Source organism: Larus michahellis, chromosome 12 (genome assembly GCF_964199755.1).
Source record: "Larus michahellis chromosome 12, bLarMic1.1, whole genome shotgun sequence".
In the NCBI taxonomy this organism is placed as follows: domain Eukaryota; kingdom Metazoa; phylum Chordata; class Aves; order Charadriiformes; family Laridae; genus Larus; species Larus michahellis.
In genome coordinates, this window is record NC_133907.1 from 14,657,457 (window position 1) to 14,677,824 (window position 20,368).

At 53.0% G+C, this 20,368-nt stretch overlaps 1 protein-coding gene across 3 annotated transcripts in view; it reads left to right on the forward strand.

The window, feature by feature from the left end:
- MYH7B (myosin heavy chain 7B) overlaps positions 1-20,368 on the forward strand; it is a 28,355-nt gene that overhangs the window by 2,342 nt on the left and 5,645 nt on the right. For 2 of the 3 annotated variants that reach the window (XM_074605523.1, XM_074605522.1), the window contains exons 4-29: positions 1,269-1,412; positions 1,517-1,673; positions 1,786-1,813; positions 2,896-2,992; positions 3,865-3,888; positions 5,784-5,876; positions 6,674-6,737; positions 6,859-6,957; positions 7,982-8,085; positions 8,357-8,495; positions 8,770-8,888; positions 9,723-9,872; positions 10,217-10,387; positions 11,105-11,284; positions 11,372-11,504; positions 12,003-12,079; positions 13,479-13,566; positions 14,018-14,135; positions 14,754-14,877; positions 15,366-15,502; positions 15,942-16,197; positions 16,775-17,017; positions 17,416-17,592; positions 17,940-18,085; positions 18,664-18,754; positions 19,300-19,689. In XM_074605523.1, coding sequence (XP_074461624.1) covers positions 1,269-1,412; positions 1,517-1,673; positions 1,786-1,813; positions 2,896-2,992; positions 3,865-3,888; positions 5,784-5,876; positions 6,674-6,737; positions 6,859-6,957; positions 7,982-8,085; positions 8,357-8,495; positions 8,770-8,888; positions 9,723-9,872; positions 10,217-10,387; positions 11,105-11,284; positions 11,372-11,504; positions 12,003-12,079; positions 13,479-13,566; positions 14,018-14,135; positions 14,754-14,877; positions 15,366-15,502; positions 15,942-16,197; positions 16,775-17,017; positions 17,416-17,592; positions 17,940-18,085; positions 18,664-18,754; positions 19,300-19,689 — 3,549 coding nt within the window. The remainder of the gene's footprint in view (positions 1-1,268; positions 1,413-1,516; positions 1,674-1,785; positions 1,814-2,895; positions 2,993-3,864; positions 3,889-5,783; positions 5,877-6,673; positions 6,738-6,858; positions 6,958-7,981; positions 8,086-8,356; positions 8,496-8,769; positions 8,889-9,722; positions 9,873-10,216; positions 10,388-11,104; positions 11,285-11,371; positions 11,505-12,002; positions 12,080-13,478; positions 13,567-14,017; positions 14,136-14,753; positions 14,878-15,365; positions 15,503-15,941; positions 16,198-16,774; positions 17,018-17,415; positions 17,593-17,939; positions 18,086-18,663; positions 18,755-19,299; positions 19,690-20,368) is intronic. The other variant, XM_074605524.1, reaches the window with a different exon arrangement.

Sequence of the window (20,368 nt, forward strand, 5' to 3'; positions counted from 1 at the left end):
GGGATTTGCAGCGGAGTGAGCGGGGCTGTTGGGGGAACGGGCACTGGGCAAAGAGGTAGGACCAGCTGCGTCTGGTGGGGAGGCTCCAGCTTTCCAGCAATGGGAGGGAGGCACATCAGCTGAGATTTGTCAAGATAATATCCAGTACAAATAGCTGCAAATGAGCTTAATTAATATTCTTTACTTAGCTATGGGAGCCGCGTGGCCTTGCAACATCATTACACTGGTGTAAAACTGGGAAAAAGAACAAGGACCTGACCAGGCAGTAAATGGGAGACTTCGTTATTTCTGTGTCTCAGCTAGTCCTCATGGCACTGGGAAGCGCTTGTGTCTGCTGTATTTGAAAGAATTATATGTAATTGTCTTGGAAAAGTGTCGAGGTTGTGAAAATATTTTTGTCTGAAATTGGGAAAAAAAAAAGAAAAAAAAATTTCCCTCGCCAAAAGGAAATTTATTGGGGAGGGGGTATCGATTTTAAAAGTTTATTTTGATGTTTAAAAGATCCTCAGCTTCTGCAAACGAAGTAGTTTCCAAACCTTTTTTTGCTGTTCCCTCTTGAAACTGTTGGGTTTTTTTTGGACAATTCGTCATGGATTTACAAAATTTAAAACTGTATCTGCTTTCCCTGGATCAGCATTTCCAGCAGAAACAGTTTCAAGAGAAATAACCCCACCCTTATTCTTCCATCCACCTTCCCTCTTCTAACGTCTGGCACTCCGTAACACCACGCGCTTCATATTCACCTGTAAAAAAAGGTCTTTGAAATTTTCGTTTAATTTTTATTAACAAGACCATTTGCAAAATCCAGCTGCTTCCATTCAGGCTGGACATGTAACACAATAGTTTCCCAGTGCTGGGATTCGCGGGATTAAATCAATCCAGTTCTAAATGATGGGGTACAGCCTTCAGCTGGGTTTCAGGCTGTGAAGAAGAGCCCAGGATGGGGGTGTCGAGCACGTTGTGGGGTGACGTCTTGATGCCCCCTAGCTTGGACCTCCTCCGCCGGGCTTGGCTACAGCCTGTGTCCCTGGGGAGGGGACGGGCTTGGGGCTTGCGTTTCCCAGCTGGGCTTTGTGGCCGGGGTGCTGGTGGGACTCCCCTAGCCTGGCACCTCAAAATGGAAGGCAACACTCTTGGGAGGACAGCAGGCACAGGGCTAGGGTTGTCCCCAGCATGGGGCTGTCAGTATGTCTGTCCAACTGGCAGGTTTTTGTGGGGAGAGGGTGTTTGGTGGGGTCCATCTGACATGTCCCCCCCTCCTCTGGCAGACGCGGGTGGTGAAGGAGGATGAAGTGCAGCCCATGAACCCCCCCAAGTTCGACATGATCGAGGACATGGCCATGCTGACGCACCTCAACGAGGCCTCTGTGCTCTACAACCTGAAGCGCCGCTACTCCCACTGGATGATCTACGTAAGCCGAGGGCACCAGGGAGGATAGGGGATCACCTCGTGGGGTGGGGAGGTGAAGGGATGCTGGGTCCCCCCATCCCTCATCCGCCCCCTTTCCCCCCGCAGACCTACTCGGGTCTCTTCTGCGTCACCATCAACCCCTACAAGTGGCTGCCCGTCTACACTGCGCCTGTGGTGGCCGCCTACAAGGGCAAGCGGCGCTCCGAGGCCCCCCCGCACATCTACTCCATCGCCGACAACGCCTACAATGACATGCTGCGCAGTAAGCCCCTTGCCTTGGGGACCACCATCTTGGGTGGGGGGGATCCCCAGGCTCCTGGGGCAGGGGGTTAAGGTGGGTGGCACCAGCCTAATGCCTGCTCCTTCTCTTCCAGACCGTGAAAACCAGTCCATGCTCATCACGTAAGTGCCCCTGCATGCCAGGACCCCCACACCGTGCTCCTGGGGGACCCCTGGGCACCCCCCGGCCATCTTCCCCCCCCTGCCCCAGCAGCTGTCGGTCCCCGCCTCTCCCTTCCCCCCCAGCCCAGCCTGCCGCCACCGCGCCAGGTGACAAAGCTTTGTCTCCCCCGCACCCCGACAGCTGCCATGGGTCACCCCGACCCTGCCAGCATCCTCCGAGGAGTGAGGGGGGAAGGAGAGATGGAGGCCAAGGCCAGAGGGAGATGGCGGAGGGGCGGCGGCGGGGGAGGAGGGTGACGTGGGAGGGTGTAGGCCAGGTTGATTTCAAGTGACATATAGATAAGGGCTATATAAGGGACTCTAAAGGACGCTACGCCGCCGCCAGGAGCCACGGCCATTTTTAGCCTCGGCCATAGCCTAATTAGGAAAGGCAGGGGCTGTGGAGAGATGCTTGGCGCGTGTCCGGCAGCGGCTCTGCTCCCCAGCCCCCCCCTTCCCGGCTCTTTGTGATCTGGGATTACAATGGGAGAGTGGCTAACTATAGGCATGAGCTCAGTGGGGCCCGCCGGCCGCCCGCATCCCGCGCCGGGCACGCCAGCCCCCGCGCTCCCCCAGGCAGGGTTCGCCCCGGCGCGGTGCCATGGCCATCTCCAAACCCCCGCAAAAGAAAGCGGGGCGTGCTGAAACCACCCCGGGAGAGGATGGATCCTGGCTGATCCCCGACAGCTGAAGCCCCGGGGCCAGGGCCGGACGGCCTTGGTGGGCACCGGCACCTCCCGCCATATCTGCGGCGGGCAGCTGAGCCCCCGCGGCACCTTCGTGGGGACGGGCAGAGCCTGGGCTTGCGGGTGGGGGATGCAGCGAGGATGGAGCTGGGTTTCGCTCCAAAGAGGAGCCCCCAAGGCAAGCACGTACACCACCAGGCTGGAGGGGATTGATAGTGCTGGCCTCCCCGTCCCCCCGATACTTCGCTTCTCCCTCCCGGCACGACGAGCGGGGCGGCAGGTCGGCAGGGTCTCTGTTTGAAGTTTTGCCTGTTCTTTGCCTCATGCCCTTGATCTGTGTATTTCTGTTACTCTAAGCGGAGAATCTGGTGCTGGTAAGACTGTAAACACCAAGCGGGTCATTCAGTACTTTGCCATTGTCGCAGCCTTGGGCGACACACCGGGCAAGAAATTAGTAAGACCCTCTTTTGAAACAAGTTCTTGCTGTTTTCTTCCTTTCTTTCTTTTTTTTTTTTTTATTTAATTATTTCCCCCCCTCCTCCTTTCTTCTTCTTTTTACCTTTTTTTTTTCTTCCCCCAACCTTTTTTGCATTTGGAAGCGTGTTTTGGTCTGACCCACCCAGGGCTTGGCTTTTCCCTGACTTTTGAACAAGCAAGGCTTGAAATTATTCTGCTCAAGGGGAAATGGATTTATTTTTTTTTTTTACGTGGCTGCTCAATCTGTGCAGCCTGGAGAGCTGTTTTAGATGGTCTCTTTATCTTCTCTTCCTCCTCCAACACCCCACTGATCTTCTTAAGGAGCATTAAAAGAATGGAGTAAACCTGCCATTTCCCACCTTGCCTCTTTTAAGCCTTGCTTTCGTCCTTTTCTCCTTTTTTTTTCTCCCCTTGTTCATTTTGACCCTTTTCTACCTTGTGCTTTTCTTGCTCTTGTTTTGATTCTTGCATTTCTTTGGTGCTGTTATTTTTGAGCTGCCCTTGCAATTGCTTATTTCTTCTTGATCCGTTGAGGCCCCAGCCTGCTTTTCCCTTGTAGAAGCAAACTGGCTGCTTTAGGTATCAGACAAGCAATACTTCAGCATTATTTTCTTTACTCTTCTTTGGGTTTGGATTTAACTGTTCTTGCTTTTTGACGCATTTCTTGATTTTCTTGAGCTAATCTATTTAACAACTTTTTGGCATCTCTTATGAAGTTTAATCCTCCCATTTTTTTCTTGGACCTTTTTTGGCACTAAGTGGTCATGCCCTGCTTTTCTGACCATGCTTCTTGTGGTTCTTGCCTGGCTTTTCTGGATTTCTAAAGACAATTTTCTTTCCTTTCTCTAGGCAACTCTTGCCACTAAAACTGGGGTAAGTGTTGTAGACTCCTAGTCTTTAACACTGAGGACAGGGTTCTGCTGCACCGCAGAGCTACGGTGGGGTGATGGGGAATGCCTGTGTGGGGCACCTGCCTTGGGTCTGGGAGAAAGGGCTGCCCCAAGCTCCTGGGCAGCATTTAGTTCTCTGCTTGGCTTTGTATCTCCTCCCTTCCCATAGTTTGAAGCTTTGGCGTTTCATCTCTTAGTGACTTTCTGCCTTCCTGATTCCAACCTGTCCTTCAAGGGATCATTACTCTACACTCGTTTCTAACCAGCACGGTGTTTGCCTAGGGGTGGTGTGGGCTCTTCCAAAGTCAAGATGAAGCCTCCACCCTCTGAGCAATTAGTGTCCCCCCCGCAGCCTGGAGGCCCAGCTGAGGGTGATGGTGCTGAGGGGCAGGAGAAGAGCCTCTGCCACGGGCAGCACTCTGCTCTGGCTGCAGACCGGCAGAGGTCCACACGATCCCTGGACATGCCGCCCCCTGCAAAGTCCTGAACTGCCCCAGCCCACCACATTGCCGGCAGCTGATGACCTTTTCTGGGGTGCATTTCTGAGGTGCTTGCCCAGCTCTAAGGAAACAACTGAGTGACTTTGGAAATCCAGCAACGGTTCAGTCCCTGGTGCTCCCAGCACCCCAAAGGCTCAGCCGTTCCAGCAGCTCAGTCGTACATCCTTGGCCCTCAGTTTCTCTGAGATCTAAGCGACAGCCTTGAGCTGATGCACGCTCCTGGGTGGGCGATGCTCACTAACACAAGAGTCTCAGACCACCTGGGCAAACTCACTAAGAGTGAGGTAGTCAGTGGGCTGAATCTGTGGGTCCCGGAGCAGCCCATGGGGCAGCCCCCATGGCATCTCACAGGCCAGGCAATTTTAGATCACGCTGAATTTCAAGATAGCAGATCAAAGGATATCCAAGTGATGTTTGTTAGTAAAGCTGTGATTCATAGCTGCTCCCTGTCTCTTTTGCCCTTCACATGCCTGGAGCTACAGAGGTGGGGAGCAGTTGTGGGCCCAACATTGAAAAGACAGGGCGACTCTTGGTGGGCAGAGCCCAGAGATGGTGTTTCCCACCTAAGGAAAGCCCTATGGACTGTAATGTGTCAGAGCATGGGCAAAAGCTGTCATGAAAAATCCTGCAGGTGCCTGTGCTACCAAACTCTGCTGCTGTTGTCAAACCCCAATGTCCTTCATGTGTCTCTTCCTTCTCTCCTTGAATTCTTGTCCTGCTTTGCGTGCATTAGGTGGACGCTGTCGCTTTCTCTTTGAACTGTGCATATGAAAAATGAGTGGAAAAATGAGGTTGGGGGAAGATTAATCTTGGGCCTTGCTCAGGAGAGCTCCAGGGAGTTCAGCACATCACACCAGCTGGGACTTGTGATGTGTTGCCATCACTCTGTGACCCTGCTGCGCGTGTGGTTGGTGTAGGGAGTTGTAGATCAAGCTTGTTTTCTGGATCTCTTCTTTTGCCATCTGCTGTGATGGAATTGTCCAAGACTTTGGTTTGGTGGAAGAGGAAATGCCTGGCAGAGCCAAAGAGCCTGAAATGTTTCAGGCTGTTGTGGTGATAACGTGTGCTTGCGCTTGGTTTGCATGCTGTAGCAGCCAAAAAAGGGGCTAAGGACTGCTGTGTGCAGAGAGGACAGTAGTCTGGATATTCAAAGGGACTGGTTTAGGCAAGGAGAAGCCACCTCTGCTGACCCCTAAACTGAGCTGCATTGCCTAATGAGACAAGGAGATGCCTCAGGAGCAGCAGGCTCTTAGAAACAACTAATGTGCAGAGGAGGCAGATGGTGCAGGGGCCCCCACTCTCTATTTCCCTGTGTTGTTGGTAACAGATCCCCTCGGGCTGGGTGGGAGCTCACACATCCTTTGGTTTTGTTTTCCAGGGCACCCTCGAAGATCAAATCATTGAGGCTAACCCAGCTATGGAAGCTTTTGGCAATGCCAAAACCATAAGAAATGACAACTCCTCGCGTTTTGTAAGTGTCTTAGCAAGACAGAGGGCAAATGGGCTGCGTTTATGTAAGCTGAATGCATCACTCGTGGTATTGTGGTTTTGTACAACGTGAGGCAAAGGCACGTAGCAGGAAGCTAGCTCTGCTTCCCAGTGGGATTGGGCTGCTGGGGCCAAGTTTCTTCTTACATCAGTAAATGGTACGCTGGTCAGAGTGAATCGCCCTGACGTCACAGCCTGTGGATGGAGAGAGGTCCCTTACAGGACCAAAACTGGGGGGGCCAGTAAGCACAGCCTGGAATGCTGGACAGACAAGCCTGCTCCTTCCAGGCGGTAGCATCCTTTTTGTAAGCCCAGCCTGGGCTTACTGGGCTTACTGGGGCTGCCGTGGGATGCAGAGCTCATCAACCACAGGTGGCTTTGATGCCTGTTCTTGTGCCTTGGAGGGAAAGGAGACACTCCTGGGTGAGATTCTTCAGCACGCCCCACAGCAGGAGGCTGTGGGCAGACTCAGTATCACACTGCCCCGCAGAAGTGCTTAGCTTTAAGAACAGGCCTGAGGACAGGGATTTATCTGCTGTGAGTGATATTTCTGCCTACCTAGTGTTTAAAGCCTTATGCTCTCTGACTCCCTGCACATTACAAGCCAGACAACTTCACCCGCCTCCCCCTCACAGAGCCCAGTAACTTGCCTGGCATCAGCAGAAGCCTAAAAAGTGGGAAATTACTAGTGTCTTGTAGTTACAAGAGGTTCCTTGGAGCTGTACAGAATTGTACCCGTGTAGCCAAGCCCAGTGCTTAGCTCCCTGTTCATGTTTTCAGGGCAAGTTCATCCGGATCCATTTTGGCCCCTCAGGGAAGCTGGCCTCTGCGGACATCGACATCTGTGAGTAGACGCGTGCCAGCTGCAGTGGGGAGGGATTTCATCTCCCTGTTCGTGCTGATGCTGCGTCAGTTCCAGGAAGGAACAAGCCCTCCTCTAACCCCTCTGCCCTATTTGCTTGTAGATCTTCTGGAAAAATCAAGAGTGATTTTCCAGCAGCCCAAAGAGCGAAGCTACCACATCTACTACCAGATTCTCTCTGGGAAGAAACCAGAGCTGCAAGGTAAGGCAGCCAAAGCTGCAGCATAGCCTTTATGGCACGGTGGCTTGCAAATAGCCACAAAGAGCTCTGTTGTCAGCTTTGGGGTCCACAGGGAATGAGCAAACCCAGCTCACCATGCAGGTACTGCCCTGCAATGCTTTGCTAGCTACACAGGATCATAGGATTGGCAGATAATTCAGGGTGGAAGGGATTTCAAGAGGTCATCTAGTTCAGTCTCCTTTATCCTCACAGACTGAGCAGCCAGACTAAAGCTCTTTCTGCAACTGTCTAGGAACAGAGAAGTGGTCACTAAGGGTCTATCTGCAGGGTGGGAACGTGCTTTGCAAAGCTGCCTTGCGTAGACTCCTCATATGGTGACTCAGCATGCAAAGGCTGGATATTTATTCATTTTGGGGTAAGGTGAAGTGTTTTGCAGCCTCCTCTGAGCTCTTTCAGCCACCCTAGAGAGATGACCTGCCTCAGGTGAGCTTGAAAACAGCTGCACAGCTCATTCACTCACTGGTATCCCAGATGCGCTCCCCAGGACAGCCCCAGCTGACGTGAATTTGCAGTGGGGCAGTCCTGTGCTCTGAGCAGCCCTGCCTGCCAGGTCACACGGAGTGCACAGGAGACCTTTCCACAGTGTGGAAAGATGGCTGGCACAGTCCCCTGGAGTGGTCAGCCTCTTGGCTGCAGGCTCTTGAGCTTGCTGCTGGCTCGAGAACAATACCTTATTAGGCAGGTCTGGAAAGCTGTGCAGAGCAGTAATCTTATCTGGTGGTCACAAGGACATGAATGGCCACTTCTAAATCAGTCTGCAGCCAAGCCATATCCCAAGATAGCAAGCAGGAGGCACATCATGGAAGAGATGGACCCATGTGTGGACCTGCCTGGGCTTGAAGAGGCTGTTTCTCTCACTGGCTGGTGCCCTCTGGTTGAGGCCGGTGAAGCCTTGCCTCTTCATCTGGGGCCTAGGGTTGCCCTTGTGCCCCAGCTTTGTCTCTGTTAGGCTGGCCTCACGCCCTGCATGTCTTCCCCCCAACAGATATGCTGCTGCTCTCCCTCAACCCCTACGACTACCACTTCTGCTCTCAGGGTGTAACAACTGTGGACAACCTGGATGACGGCGAGGAACTCATGGCGACAGATGTACGTGTGCTTCCTTCACACTGCACAGCCCGAGGCGGGGGCCTGGGGAAGGGCACAGCCTCATTGCAGGCAGACATGGGGATGTGTCCTGGCTTTTCTGTGTCTCTCTCTAAATTAGCTGCGAGCTCCCTCTGGTTCCTTGGCTAGGTGCCCACCAGATAGAGCACCCTGCCCAGAGCCATGGGACAGGGAGGGCACCTCAGGAGGTGGTGGGAGGACCAACCTCAGAGCGGTGATTTTGTTCTATCTATACTGCTCTGTCTCTCCTCAGCACGCCATGGATATCTTGGGCTTCAGCAATGATGAGAAATACGGCTCCTATAAAATAGTGGGCGCTATCATGCACTTCGGCAACATGAAGTTCAAGCAAAAGCAGCGAGAAGAGCAGGCAGAGGCTGACGGCACTGAAAGTGAGTTTAGCTCCATGCTGCCAGATCTGCCCAGCCTGGGCTGGGCATGCAAATTCCTCCAAGGGCAGATTGTGATAACTTCATAGAATCATAGAATAGTTTGGGTTGGAAGGGACCTTTAAAGGCCATCTAGACCAGCCCTCCCGCAATGAGGGACATCCTCTCCTGCAGGGACATCTTCAGCTAGATCAGGTTGCTCACAGCCCTGTCCAACCTGACCTTGAATGTTTCCAGGGATGGATCTGGCTCCTCATGCCTTTGTACTGGTTTACAGGTGCTGACAAAGCTGCCTACCTCATGGGAATCAGCTCAGCTGACCTCATCAAGGGCTTGCTCCATCCTCGTGTGAAAGTGGGCAATGAATACGTGACCAAAGGTCAGAACGTGGAACAGGTGAGTGTGCCAGGGCATGGGCTTCCTGCTCACACTGGAACGTGACTCCTCCGCAGGCAGGCCCACTGCATAATGTTTTCTGCACAGGGCAAATGGTGCTTCAGTTCAGTCTCTTGGGTTTAGGAGGAGACTCAGAGCAGCATGAGAAGATGTATCCAAAGTTACTGGCTTTTAGCAGCTGGGGAAGTTGGTGGCAGAGCTGTCAGATAACTTTGGATATTAACCAAGGTGGGGGGTTCAATTCAGTTTCTCTGAAATGTGGGTTAGATCACAGCCAGAAGGGGTCCAGTTTCTATGGATCTGCTTCAGAGACAGTCACGCTCCCATGAAGAGTTCAGCTCTGGAAAGTAGAAAACTCATCTAAATACTCGTCTAAAACTCATCTAAACTGATCTTTGCTCAGTTGCACCTCAGTTGCAAGACTCAAATGCACCAAAACTGTATCTTGTCAGATTCCAGCCACATCACAGGAACTCCAACCTGCCCTGGGTAGCGCAAGCCAGTCCTTGAGTAAAACTTAAGAGGACCGCAGGAGCTGGTGTCTTATCCAAAGTGAGCTGTAGGCTTCTGCCACGCACAAGGCTTCTGAAAATATCACTTTAGATTGAATCTGTATCCTAAGATCTTGGAGGCTAAGATGAGGCCAGCGACACAAGAACACACTTGTGAGCATGTGAAAACTATCTTGGAGGCTATACTGTAACCATGAACTCCCTGGATCTGTCTGTCTGTCCTTTGTGTGCCAAGAGGAGCTCTCTTCTTTGGCCTCTAGCTCCTACAAAAGTAGGGAGAAGTGTAAGTGCTCATGACCTGCTCTATGGTTTGCTTTGGCAGGTTGTCTATGCCGTGGGAGCCCTGGCTAAAGCCACCTATGATCGCATGTTCAAGTGGCTGGTGACTCGGATCAACAAGACCCTAGACACCAAGCTGGCCAGACAGTTCTTCATTGGAGTACTGGACATTGCAGGCTTTGAGATCTTTGACGTAAGTTCTGCAGGACCCCTGCAATGGGCTTGGGGGAATGTTGTGGCTAGACAGGACTGAGAGTCCCCTAGTGTCCGACAGCTCTATGTCCTCCAAGAAACTGCTGGCCCTGATAAGAAAAAGAACTCTTCTCTGAATTAATTTATCTGGAGCAAACAGGCAGATCACAAGGACTGTTCTAACATTGCTGTGAGCACATCTCCAATGATTCCTGGCTTCCTGTTCTGGGAGCAATCCAGCTGAGCCTAGCAGAGATCACTCTTCACATCCAGACAAAGCAGAAGAGTGAATCCCTTCACATCTGGAGATCCTCCTTCTGAAGCAGGTTTCTTTTATTCTTGCAGTTCAACAGCTTTGAGCAGCTGTGCATCAACTTCACCAATGAGAAGCTGCAACAGTTCTTCAACCACCACATGTTTGTTCTGGAGCAAGAAGAATACAAGAAGGAAGGCATCGAATGGGTCTTCATTGACTTTGGCCTGGACCTGCAGGCTTGCATCGACCTGATTGAGAAGGTAAAGCATGAATCAGGGCATAGGAGTGGTACTTCTGGTAGGCGGCTTATTTGCAAGACTGAAACAGTGAGGGGTGCTCTGCTACCAGAAATTAAATTATTCCCTCCCCAGGCAGTGGCAAGTGCCCAACTTTGTTTTCCCCACACTTAGACGTCAGAGCTTCCGGATCATTGAGTCCTTTTTGACACAAATTTTGAGTTTATGAAACGACGAAAATTCTGTTCCTACCCACCGGTGACCCGCAGAACCTGGGGTGACCTTCTGCTCCAGAGAACAGTGATCTCTACGCCTTTTTTTCTACCCATTTTCTGCCCCTCAGTGTCTCTTACTTGAGTACTTGCCGATTCAGGGCAGCTTGTATAAAAGATTTCCACCCTTGCATGGAGGAAGCTCACTTTTTTTTTGGAAAGGAGCAAACCTGTCAGAATACTGGAGAGGATTTTCCTTTCCCAACAGTCCTATGGAACTGGGCAAGCCCCCGTGTCTGGCAGAACTGGCCAGGCCCACTGTGTCTGGCTGGAGGTCAGATGCAGCCTGGAATACACCAGTGATAGTTTGCCCCATGGTCAATGTCCTGCAACATTTGCCTGAATAAGGACGGCATCTCCCAAGTCAATCCCTGTCTCACCTTGCTCAGTGGCACAGAGAATCCCCCATTCTGGGATGGGACATGGCAACACTGAGCTCAAACCTCTTTATACCACCTTCTCCCTGCAGCCACTGGGGATCCTGTCCATCCTTGAAGAGGAGTGCATGTTCCCGAAAGCCTCTGACATGTCATTCAAAGCTAAGCTCTATGACAACCACATTGGGAAGTCGCCCAACTTCCAGAAGCCCCGACCAGATAAAAAACGGAAATATGAGGCCCACTTTGAGCTGGTGCACTATGCTGGTGTGGTACGTCCCTTGTCAGCTCTTCCACAGCATTCACTCCTTCCCCCTTGCAGGGCTGTCCTTACCTTTCCCTCTCTCCTCTGGTGACAGGTGCCATACAACATCATTGGGTGGCTGGACAAGAACAAGGACCCCCTGAATGAGACAGTGGTGTCCGTCTTCCAAAAATCCCAAAACAAGCTCCTGGCCTCCCTCTATGAGAACTATGTGGGCTCTACTTCAGGTGAGGAACAACCTCACCCTTCTTTTGACCTCAGACTCTCCCTCCCTTTGCATCCAAGCCTCCTCACCCCCACACCCAACTGCTGGTGCAGCATTCCTGCACCTAGCAGCCTGGGCAAAGGGAAGACCTACGTTGTCCCCTAAGGTCTCTCTGACCTGGGTAGGTGGGTACTCTGGATGTGCAGTGCTGGCCTAGGGGCTTTAGGTGGGTGCTCAGGATCAGGCTGAGCATTTGCGATGCTGTAGAGCTGTCCTAGTGGCCCTGTGACCTGGAACATGGAAGGGGTCTCCTCTTACCAAGAGCTGAGGAGCAACACACAGAGTTGGGATGCTGTGGGAGATGTTTTTGGTGGTCTGCGGCTTTGCTCTGCAGCAGGGCACTCTGCTTTACAGAGAACAGGTGCTGTGGGCATTTCAGGGGTGTTTGAGGGTGCTCCTGAGTCCTCCAAGCCAAGCAGATGCTTTGCTGATGTAATTAATCAATATTTCAACCCAACAGAGGAACCTCACAAGCCAGGGACCAAGGAGAAACGTAAAAAGGCAGCTTCTTTCCAAACAGTGTCGCAGCTGCACAAGGTAAGAGCCAGACCCTCATCCATGGCCTTGAGGGAAGCATGCTCAGAGAGTCCCAGTATCAGTCCCACTTCCCTGCCAAGATTCTGGGGTATCTTGTAGTTGAGTTCCTGGGGCCTGAAGGACCACCAGGGCTCCTGAAGGACCACCACTAGGCAAAAGCTCCTAACACCCTCTCATCCCTGGGAAGGGACCTGTGCTCGACAGAGTCCCAGCCCTGGTCCCAAGCTGCTAGAGAGGGACACAAGGCTCCAGGCTGGGAGAGCGATGGCTCCCTTTGAGCTGGGGTTTGCGCTGCTTCTGCCCACGTGATGCTTGCGCTGCTCAGCAGCTCCTTCGCCTTTGAGAGAGCGGCAGTTAAGACTTGTAGTGATGTTTAGATAATGTATTACATGAACATCACTTTAAGTCTGTGCTACTTCTCTCCTCATTCTTGTCGGCGGGAAGGACAGCCTTTGGGCAGAAGAAAATGGAGGAGGATCCTACAGGTCTCTAAGCTGGCAGGTCTCTGCTGTCCTGTCCAGGGAGGTGACCTGAGCTATTTGACAGCTCAGGATAACACACACCCTAATTCCCATGCGCACCAGAGGAGTTATTTGTGCACCCCAGAGCTTAAGCAACTGGAAAAGAGAACAGAGGGGTGTGTGAGCCCAAAGCTGTGTCCTGCCATGACAGCCTTGTGGTGACGGGCTGCTCAAAGAAGGCAGCACTTTTGTCAGAGCCCCTGTGCAGGAAGATGCGTGACTTTCTTCCTCATGGACAGTCACAGGTCCTGGGGAAAGGTGTCTGCAGCGAGAAGTTGCCCCATGATGACATGGAGCTGTGGGAAGGCATTCCCTTCCCTGAGCTGGTCCTGGACAGGCGGAGCCTGTACCAGCCGGGGAAGGCAGCCTGGAAAGATAGAGGGTGCAGATGCCTTTCCCACAAGAAAAGGCAGGGCCGTGTCTTGGCTTGAGCCCTGCCATGGAGAGAAAAGGAGGCCCAGGCTGGATAAGCAGGGCCCCCCGTCAGAGCCGAAGGGCATGGGCAGCACTGCTGGGGTACAGGGAGACCCCAATGAGATGGCACTGTGGCTGATCCCCTGCAGCAAAACTTTACCTACAAATCCTCAGGAAGCATCTGCCACCTCTCTGGCATAGCAAAACCTGCAGATGCCACTTGGCAAGTCTGCTGGCCCAGTCCCCTCTGTCGTTGCTCCTACATTGGCAGAAGGCAGTGGTCCTGCTACGGAGCTGCACAGGGAGCAGCCAAGCAGAAGGAAATTCCCCCTCTCTCATGAAGAGTGGGAAGGGGCTCTCAGTGTCCGCTCTCTCCTACCTGAGGGAGGAAAGGGGCTGGAGAGAATTGTTGTAGGGGACCAGAGCTGCCGCTTCATGCCTCATCCCCCATGTCTGCCCTACAGGAGAATCTGAACAAGCTGATGACCAACCTGCGCTCCACTCAGCCCCACTTTGTCCGCTGCATCATCCCAAATGAGACAAAGACCCCAGGTATGCATGGACTGAGACTGCACCCTGGCAGTTCCCTTGGGTGACATCCACTGGTGGGAGCTGGCAGGGACTCTTGCACCCACCTTCTCCCCAGCCCTTTCCTTGCGGCAGTTTTGCTGCTGCTGAGACCTGGCCCATCTCAGTGTGGAAACCCCTGTGACCAGCGCCAGTCTCCTTTACTGGGGAGAATGAGTTTTGCCAGGCTTTCAGTTTGGTTGTGCATTGATGGTTGGGCTGCCTTGCACTCGTGTATAACAGCAGGCACGGATGCACAGGCCGACTTCCACCGTCTGGGGCCCAGGCTGCAACACTGGTGCTCAGCGCAGGTCTGCAGGGCAGGTTAACACCCATGTTTAAAACCATGGGCTGTTTCCAGAGTTCAGGCCCATGCTGCAGCTCCATTTCCCCTGTCCTCTTGGGCTGAGCGCTCCACCTTTTTCTCACCCTATAGGAGCCATGGATGCCTTCCTGGTACTGCACCAGCTGCGGTGTAACGGTGTCCTTGAAGGTATCCGCATCTGCCGTAAGGGATTCCCCAACAGGATCCTCTATGCAGACTTCAAGCAGCGGTAACTCCCTTTTCTTCCTTGCCCAGCAACCCCTACATGTTCTGAAGGGAGACAGACTTGCCCTGGCTCTGACCTGCTCCCCAGCTTGTGCAGGGCTGGTCTGAACCACCACAATATGCCCAGTGAGTGCACAGTTTGGGATAGCTCTGCTGCTGGATCTGTGGTGCCAGACATGGATAGTTTGGTGCCAGACATGATGAAACAGCAGGGCTGGTGAGGTTTGAGATACTGAATGCAAGGCTGGTGCAGGTGGATGGTGGCAAGGCTCAGGTCCTCCAATCTTGGCTCGGATTTCTCTCTGCCCTTGGGATTCTCTAGGCTGGCTCCATTCACCCTGCTTGGCCTGGGCCTTACCAGGCATGGTGAGGCCAGCGTCCTCCTCCGCCACAGTCTTCCTTGTGTTCAGGGACTAAGATCTGGCAGGGTTCCCTGGTGTCTGCTCTGCAGAAGTGCCCATACCTCACCCTGGAGCTCCTGGTTCATACATGACTCCAACCTGTGCTGCAGCAACGTGCTTCCAAGGGGAACTGGCATGACTGGGGTACAGGGATGACGATGGAGCCATCAACTCTGTACTGAAGTTCTTTTGCATATCCTCCCTCTGCATTGTCCCTGCAGCTACCGTATCCTGAATCCAGCAGCCATTCCAGATGACAAATTTGTGGACAGCAGAAAGGCCACAGAGAAGCTGCTGAGCTCCCTGGAGCTGGACCACTCACAGTACAAGTTTGGTCATACCAAGGTGAGACCAGGCAGCTGGTCACAGGGAGAGAGACATTGCCCCTCCTGTCGGCAATCCCAGTTTGCTTTCCGTACTCTCTGCCTGGCCACAGCCCTGCTGAAGCCCTGTGCTCTGCAGGTTGAGTGTATCCCTCAAAGGGATTGAGGAGGGCAGAGGAAGAAACAGGTTGGGAAGAAACAGGTCTGAGCAGAAGGTCACTGCTGCCTGATCTCATACCACCCAACACAGCAGCTAGTCCCCGCTGGGGGGTGCGAGGGGATGTGTGCAGTGCAGGGAGATTTGATGCCCAGCCTCGCGTGGGTGCATCTCCGACCAGTGCAGAGCGGGGTTGTGTGCCCGTGCAGGGAGGGCACCTAAACCTGCAGTGTGTAGCCCTCACTGCTCCGTGTAACGCTGCTTAGGGCCACATGTCTGCCTGACAGGTCATGTTACCGCTGAGCCCTCTGTCTTCTCTGCTGTTGACTCTGTCCTCACCCTCTTGCCTGCAGGTATTTTTCAAGGCTGGTTTGCTGGGTTTGCTGGAGGAGATGCGAGATGAGCGTCTGGCCAAGATCCTGACCATGCTGCAGGCCAGAATCCGTGGGCACCTCATGCGCATTGAGTATCAGAAGATCATCAGCAGGAGGTAGAGTTGTGGGGGGAGGCAGAACTTTTCTCTCCTTGTTCTTTCTACATGTTTCAGTGGGTTTGACCTCTGGGGGTTGCCTATTGCTGGCAGTAGTTGGGTAAAGCCCTGTCGTGAGGGGATGGAGGCAGATCTGTAAGAACTCTGGCATGGGCCTGGTAGGGAGGGTCAGTGTTTCTAGGTGTGGGGAACCTTTGGTTGCTCTGGAAGATTCAGAGGGTTGTAGTGAGGGGACCTGGCAGACAGACCCCGCACCACCCATCCCACTAGGGCCACTACAGCGTGCAGACAATGTGCCATTCATTCAACATACTGCCATTTGCCCTCCTGGTGGAGAACAGAGTCATGTCCAGGCCTGCAAAAGCCAGGTCTCTGCTGCAGTGAGGATGGGAGTTGGGGAATCAACACCCATGATGGTGCTGTGCTTGTATCCCTCCAGGGAAGCCCTCTATACCATTCAGTGGAACATCCGGGCCTTCAATGCTGTCAAGAACTGGTCCTGGATGAAGCTGTTCTTCAAGATCAAGCCTTTACTCAAGTCTGCTCAGACTGAGAAGGAAATGTCCAACCTGAAGGAGGAGTTCCAGAAGCTGAAGGAGGCTCTGGAGAAGTCCGAGGCTAAGAGAAAGGAGCTGGAAGAGAAGCAGGTGTCCATGATCCAGGAGAAGAATGACCTGGCTCTCCAGCTGCAGGCAGTGAGTGGTTCACCCTCTCTCTAGAAGTGTAAAGATAGTGCAGAGTCCATGGGTAGAAGAAGGAGCAGAGTGTGCTAGATCACGTGCTTCAGCCTCTCGTAGTTCTGAGACCCCCTCGTTGCCAGTACCTGTTTGAATTGCAGTATTAGACTCGGTGCAAACCTGAAGCAATGTCACAGACCTGCCATCTCAGGGCTGTCACGGGGATTCATGCTCCCCTGGCTCTGGAAAGGGTCATCTCCTCACATTGGGGTGGGAGGGATAGGAGTGTTTGCTTGCCAAACTGTGGCTAATCTGTGCCATTTTTGTAGGAGGAAGTGTCAGTCCAGTGTTTCCTTCCTCTGGAAAATTTAGTTGCGGTTAGCTCTTTCACCCTGGTTAGTGTTAACTGTTGTCCCATGGCCCTTGAAAACGGGCAGTGGCTGGAGCTGTCTTTTTTGTACACCTGAGCACCTTGGCTTGCTCTGCCCTTTCTACAAGGAGACCTCCAGCTCTGGGCCAGGATAGCACATCTGAGAGCCTGCTGGTATGCTCTTGGGGCAGTGGATGAGCGCTGGCTCTCCTCTGCCTGCCCCAGGAGCAAGACAACCTGGCAGATGCAGAGGAACGCTGCGACCTGCTGATCAAGTCCAAGATCCAGCTGGAGGCCAAGGTGAAGGAGCTGACGGAGCGTCTGGAGGATGAGGAGGAGATGAACTCAGACCTCACCGCCAAGAGACGCAAGCTGGAAGATGAGTGTGCAGAGCTGAAGAAGGACATTGATGACCTAGAGATCACACTGGCCAAGGTGGAGAAGGAGAAGCACGCCACAGAGAACAAGGTAACTGACGCTCCCTGCAGAGTACAGCCTCATTGCCCAGGAGCCTCGGTTCTTGTGCGGCACGAAAGAGAAATGTCAGGGGCAAGGCTACTGGTGTGTGGGAGCTGGAGCAAGGCGGAGTGCAAAAAGGTGTGGGAGAGGGCAAGATCCTCTGGTGACCTGCCTTACCGCACAGGAGCGGTATGGGCAAATGGTTCTGTGCAATGGCAAGTGATTTGGGGCATTAGCAAACCACCTGGTGGAGCCAGTCTGGCCAAGGGGAGTGGGGCTGTTAGCTGCTGTGGTGCTGAGCTGCTGTTGATCATGGACTCCTGCCTTTCATGGGTCAGGCTACTGTGTTAGCTTTGCTTCCCCTGTTTCTGAAGAGATGCACTTAATTTTTGACCCCACTGATCTAGGTTAAAAACCTGATTGAAGAGATGGCTGCTCTGGATGAGATCATTGCCAAGCTGACGAAAGAGAAGAAAGCACTACAAGAGGCCCATCAGCAGGCTCTGGATGACCTGCAGGCTGAGGAAGACAAGGTCAACACGCTGACTAAAGCCAAGGTCAAACTGGAGCAGCAGGTGGATGACGTGAGTCCATAGGCCAGTGGCACTGAAGTGAGAGAGGTTTGAGCCAACATCCAGGAAAGCCCAAAGGGTATCCCTGAACAGTATCCGGAGTGTGGGATCGTTATCAGATCCCCATTTATTATTGCCAATTGATGAATAACCCCATTGACAAACTGCCCCTGAATCAAGAGGTGGTCCAGAGTAGCCCATGGAGAGCAGTCCTGGGCTGTGGAAATGGGACTGGAGACCAACTAGGCAACCGCTGCGGATCTCGGGGATGGGTGAAGTTCCCACAGCAATGGACACAGGGAAGGTTGGGGCTACAGAGGGCCTTTTCCCTCCCTAGCCTGTCTCCTTTCATTCTCCAGCTGGAAAGCTCTCTTGAACAAGAAAAGAAAGTCCGCATGGACCTGGAAAGAGCAAAGAGGAAGCTTGAAGGAGACCTGAAGTTGACCCAAGAGTCTGTAATGGATCTGGAGAATGACAAACAGCAGCTGGAGGAGAAACTCAAAAAGTAAGTGTGTGATATGTGCCTGGGCTGTGTGCTTACTCTGCTGGGACTATGCCCACCTCTACATCAAGTGGATATGTGGCTCCTGCAAGTGCTAAGGGGCTGTGGCTTTGAGCACCGCTGGTGTGATCAGTCCAGACAAAATGAGGACTTGGTTTTCCTGGGTACTATGCAGAGGTGCTGAGGAGCTTGGAAGCTGCACTGACTGATGAGGGTGCTATAGAGCTTCCTCTGCACATGGGGTTGGAGAGGAGCGACTTGCCTGGTGGGATCCCAATGCAGAGCTGGGACATCAGCTACAAGTACAGACTTCATCGCTCATGTCCCATTCTCATTGGGGAACTGGACAGCAAGGCCTAGGGACCTCACAGGGAAAACCTCAGAGCCAGAGTCCGCTTTAAGCCTCCCTCAGAGCAGTCCATGCGCTGCTTCTTACCCCCACAGTCCCTTTCCTGTATTGGTTGGTTTGTTTGTCCTCTGGACCTGGGTGCAGGGAACAATCTTCCTATGGCTTCAGGAGCCAGAGGGACTTGGCAGGACAGCATCTGTCTGACCAAAGGCTCTGCCTTCTTTCCGTACAGGAAAGACTTTGAAATGAGTCAACTGAATTCAAGGATTGAAGATGGGCAAGTGACTGAGGCCCAGCTGCAGAAGAAGATCAAGGAGCTGCAGGTATGGTGGGAAGAACTGTTGTCACAGCCCAGGAATCATAAATTTCCATTAGATATCATGTGCTGAGTAATCTGCATGGGCCAGTCCTCTCACAAAATGTGGTGGACTGCAAATTAAAGACTGAACTATTGGGGTGAACGCTAGCACCAGCATGAAGAACAGCTTCTAGGATGTAATCCTCTGTCCAGTCTAAAACCTTAAGTCTAGTGCTCAAACTCTGAAGATCCAAATCTAGTGTGTTGGGCTTCTTCTGAGCAGAGACAGGCCCCCAGGTTCAGGCTGCTTGCATGGAGGCTTCCCACCGAGAGAGGCTGGTATCAGCCTGGATCCTGATGGCAGGGCGCAGAGGAGAGCAGAAGCTCTGCAAAACAGTCTACCATGGAGCACCAGATATGCAAGCCTCAGAGAGTCCCAAAACAGCCCAAGTATTTGTTCCAGGCTGGTGGTTTGTTGCTCTCCAGCACCAGAGGAGACACTTTGCTCCGTTGCGGGAAGCAAAGGTGCCGGAGCTTCACCAAGTTGCTGCCTTATTCTGTCTCTGCCAGGCCCGCATTGAGGAGCTGGAGGAAGAGCTGGAGGCTGAGCGTGCTGCCAGAGCCAAGGTGGAGAAGCAGCGGGCAGAAGTGTCACGGGAGCTGGAGGAGCTGAGCGAGCGGCTGGAGGAGGCCGGTGGGGCGACGGCCACGCAGCTGGAGATGAACAAGAAGCGAGAAGCAGAGTTCCTGAAGCTGCGGCGGGACCTGGAGGAGGCAACCCTGCAGCACGAGTCCACGGCGGCTGCCCTGCGGAAGAAGCACGCAGACAGTGTGGCGGAGCTGAGCGAGCAGATTGACAACCTGCAGCGCGTCAAGCAGAAGCTGGAGAAGGAGAAGAGCGAGATGAAGATGGAGGTGGATGACTTAACATCCAACATTGAATATCTCACCAAGAATAAGGTGAGCACCGGTTCTGCATGGAGCTGGTTCAGCTCTTCTGTGAACATTAGTGCAACTGGTTGTAGTGCATTCAGCACAGCCATGTCCATGGGTTCTTGTCTTGGGTTGCTCTTTGCCATGGCAAAGTCCCTCTTTTTGACTAGGTATAGCTTGTCCCTGTGTCACTATGGCAGTGCTTGCAGGAGGCTTTGCTTGTCCTAGTCAAGGATGGAGGATCTGGGAAAACATTTCCTGGGAGAGTACTGCAGAGAGCCACTCTTCACTTAGCAGAGACACAAAAGCTCTGGCAGGCTCCTGCTTTGCCTTGTGTGCACATGGGATCAGCTGAGCCGGGCAGCGAGGTCCCAGAGTGATGCAGTGTCCTGGTTTGAGGGACATAGAATCATAGAGTCGTCTAGGTTGGAAGGGACCTTGAAGATCATCAAGTCCAACCATCAACCTAACACTGCCAAAACCACTACTAAACCACGTCTGCCCGTCTTTTAAATACCTCCGGGGATGGTGATTCCACCACTTCCCTGGGCAGCCTGTTCCAATGCTTGACAACCCTTTCAGTGAAGAATTTTTTCCTAATATCCAATCTAAACCTTCCCTGGTGCAACTTAGAGGCCTTTTCCTTTTGTCCTATCACCTGTTCCTTGGGAGAAGAGACCAACCCCCTGCGGCTACCCCCTCCTTT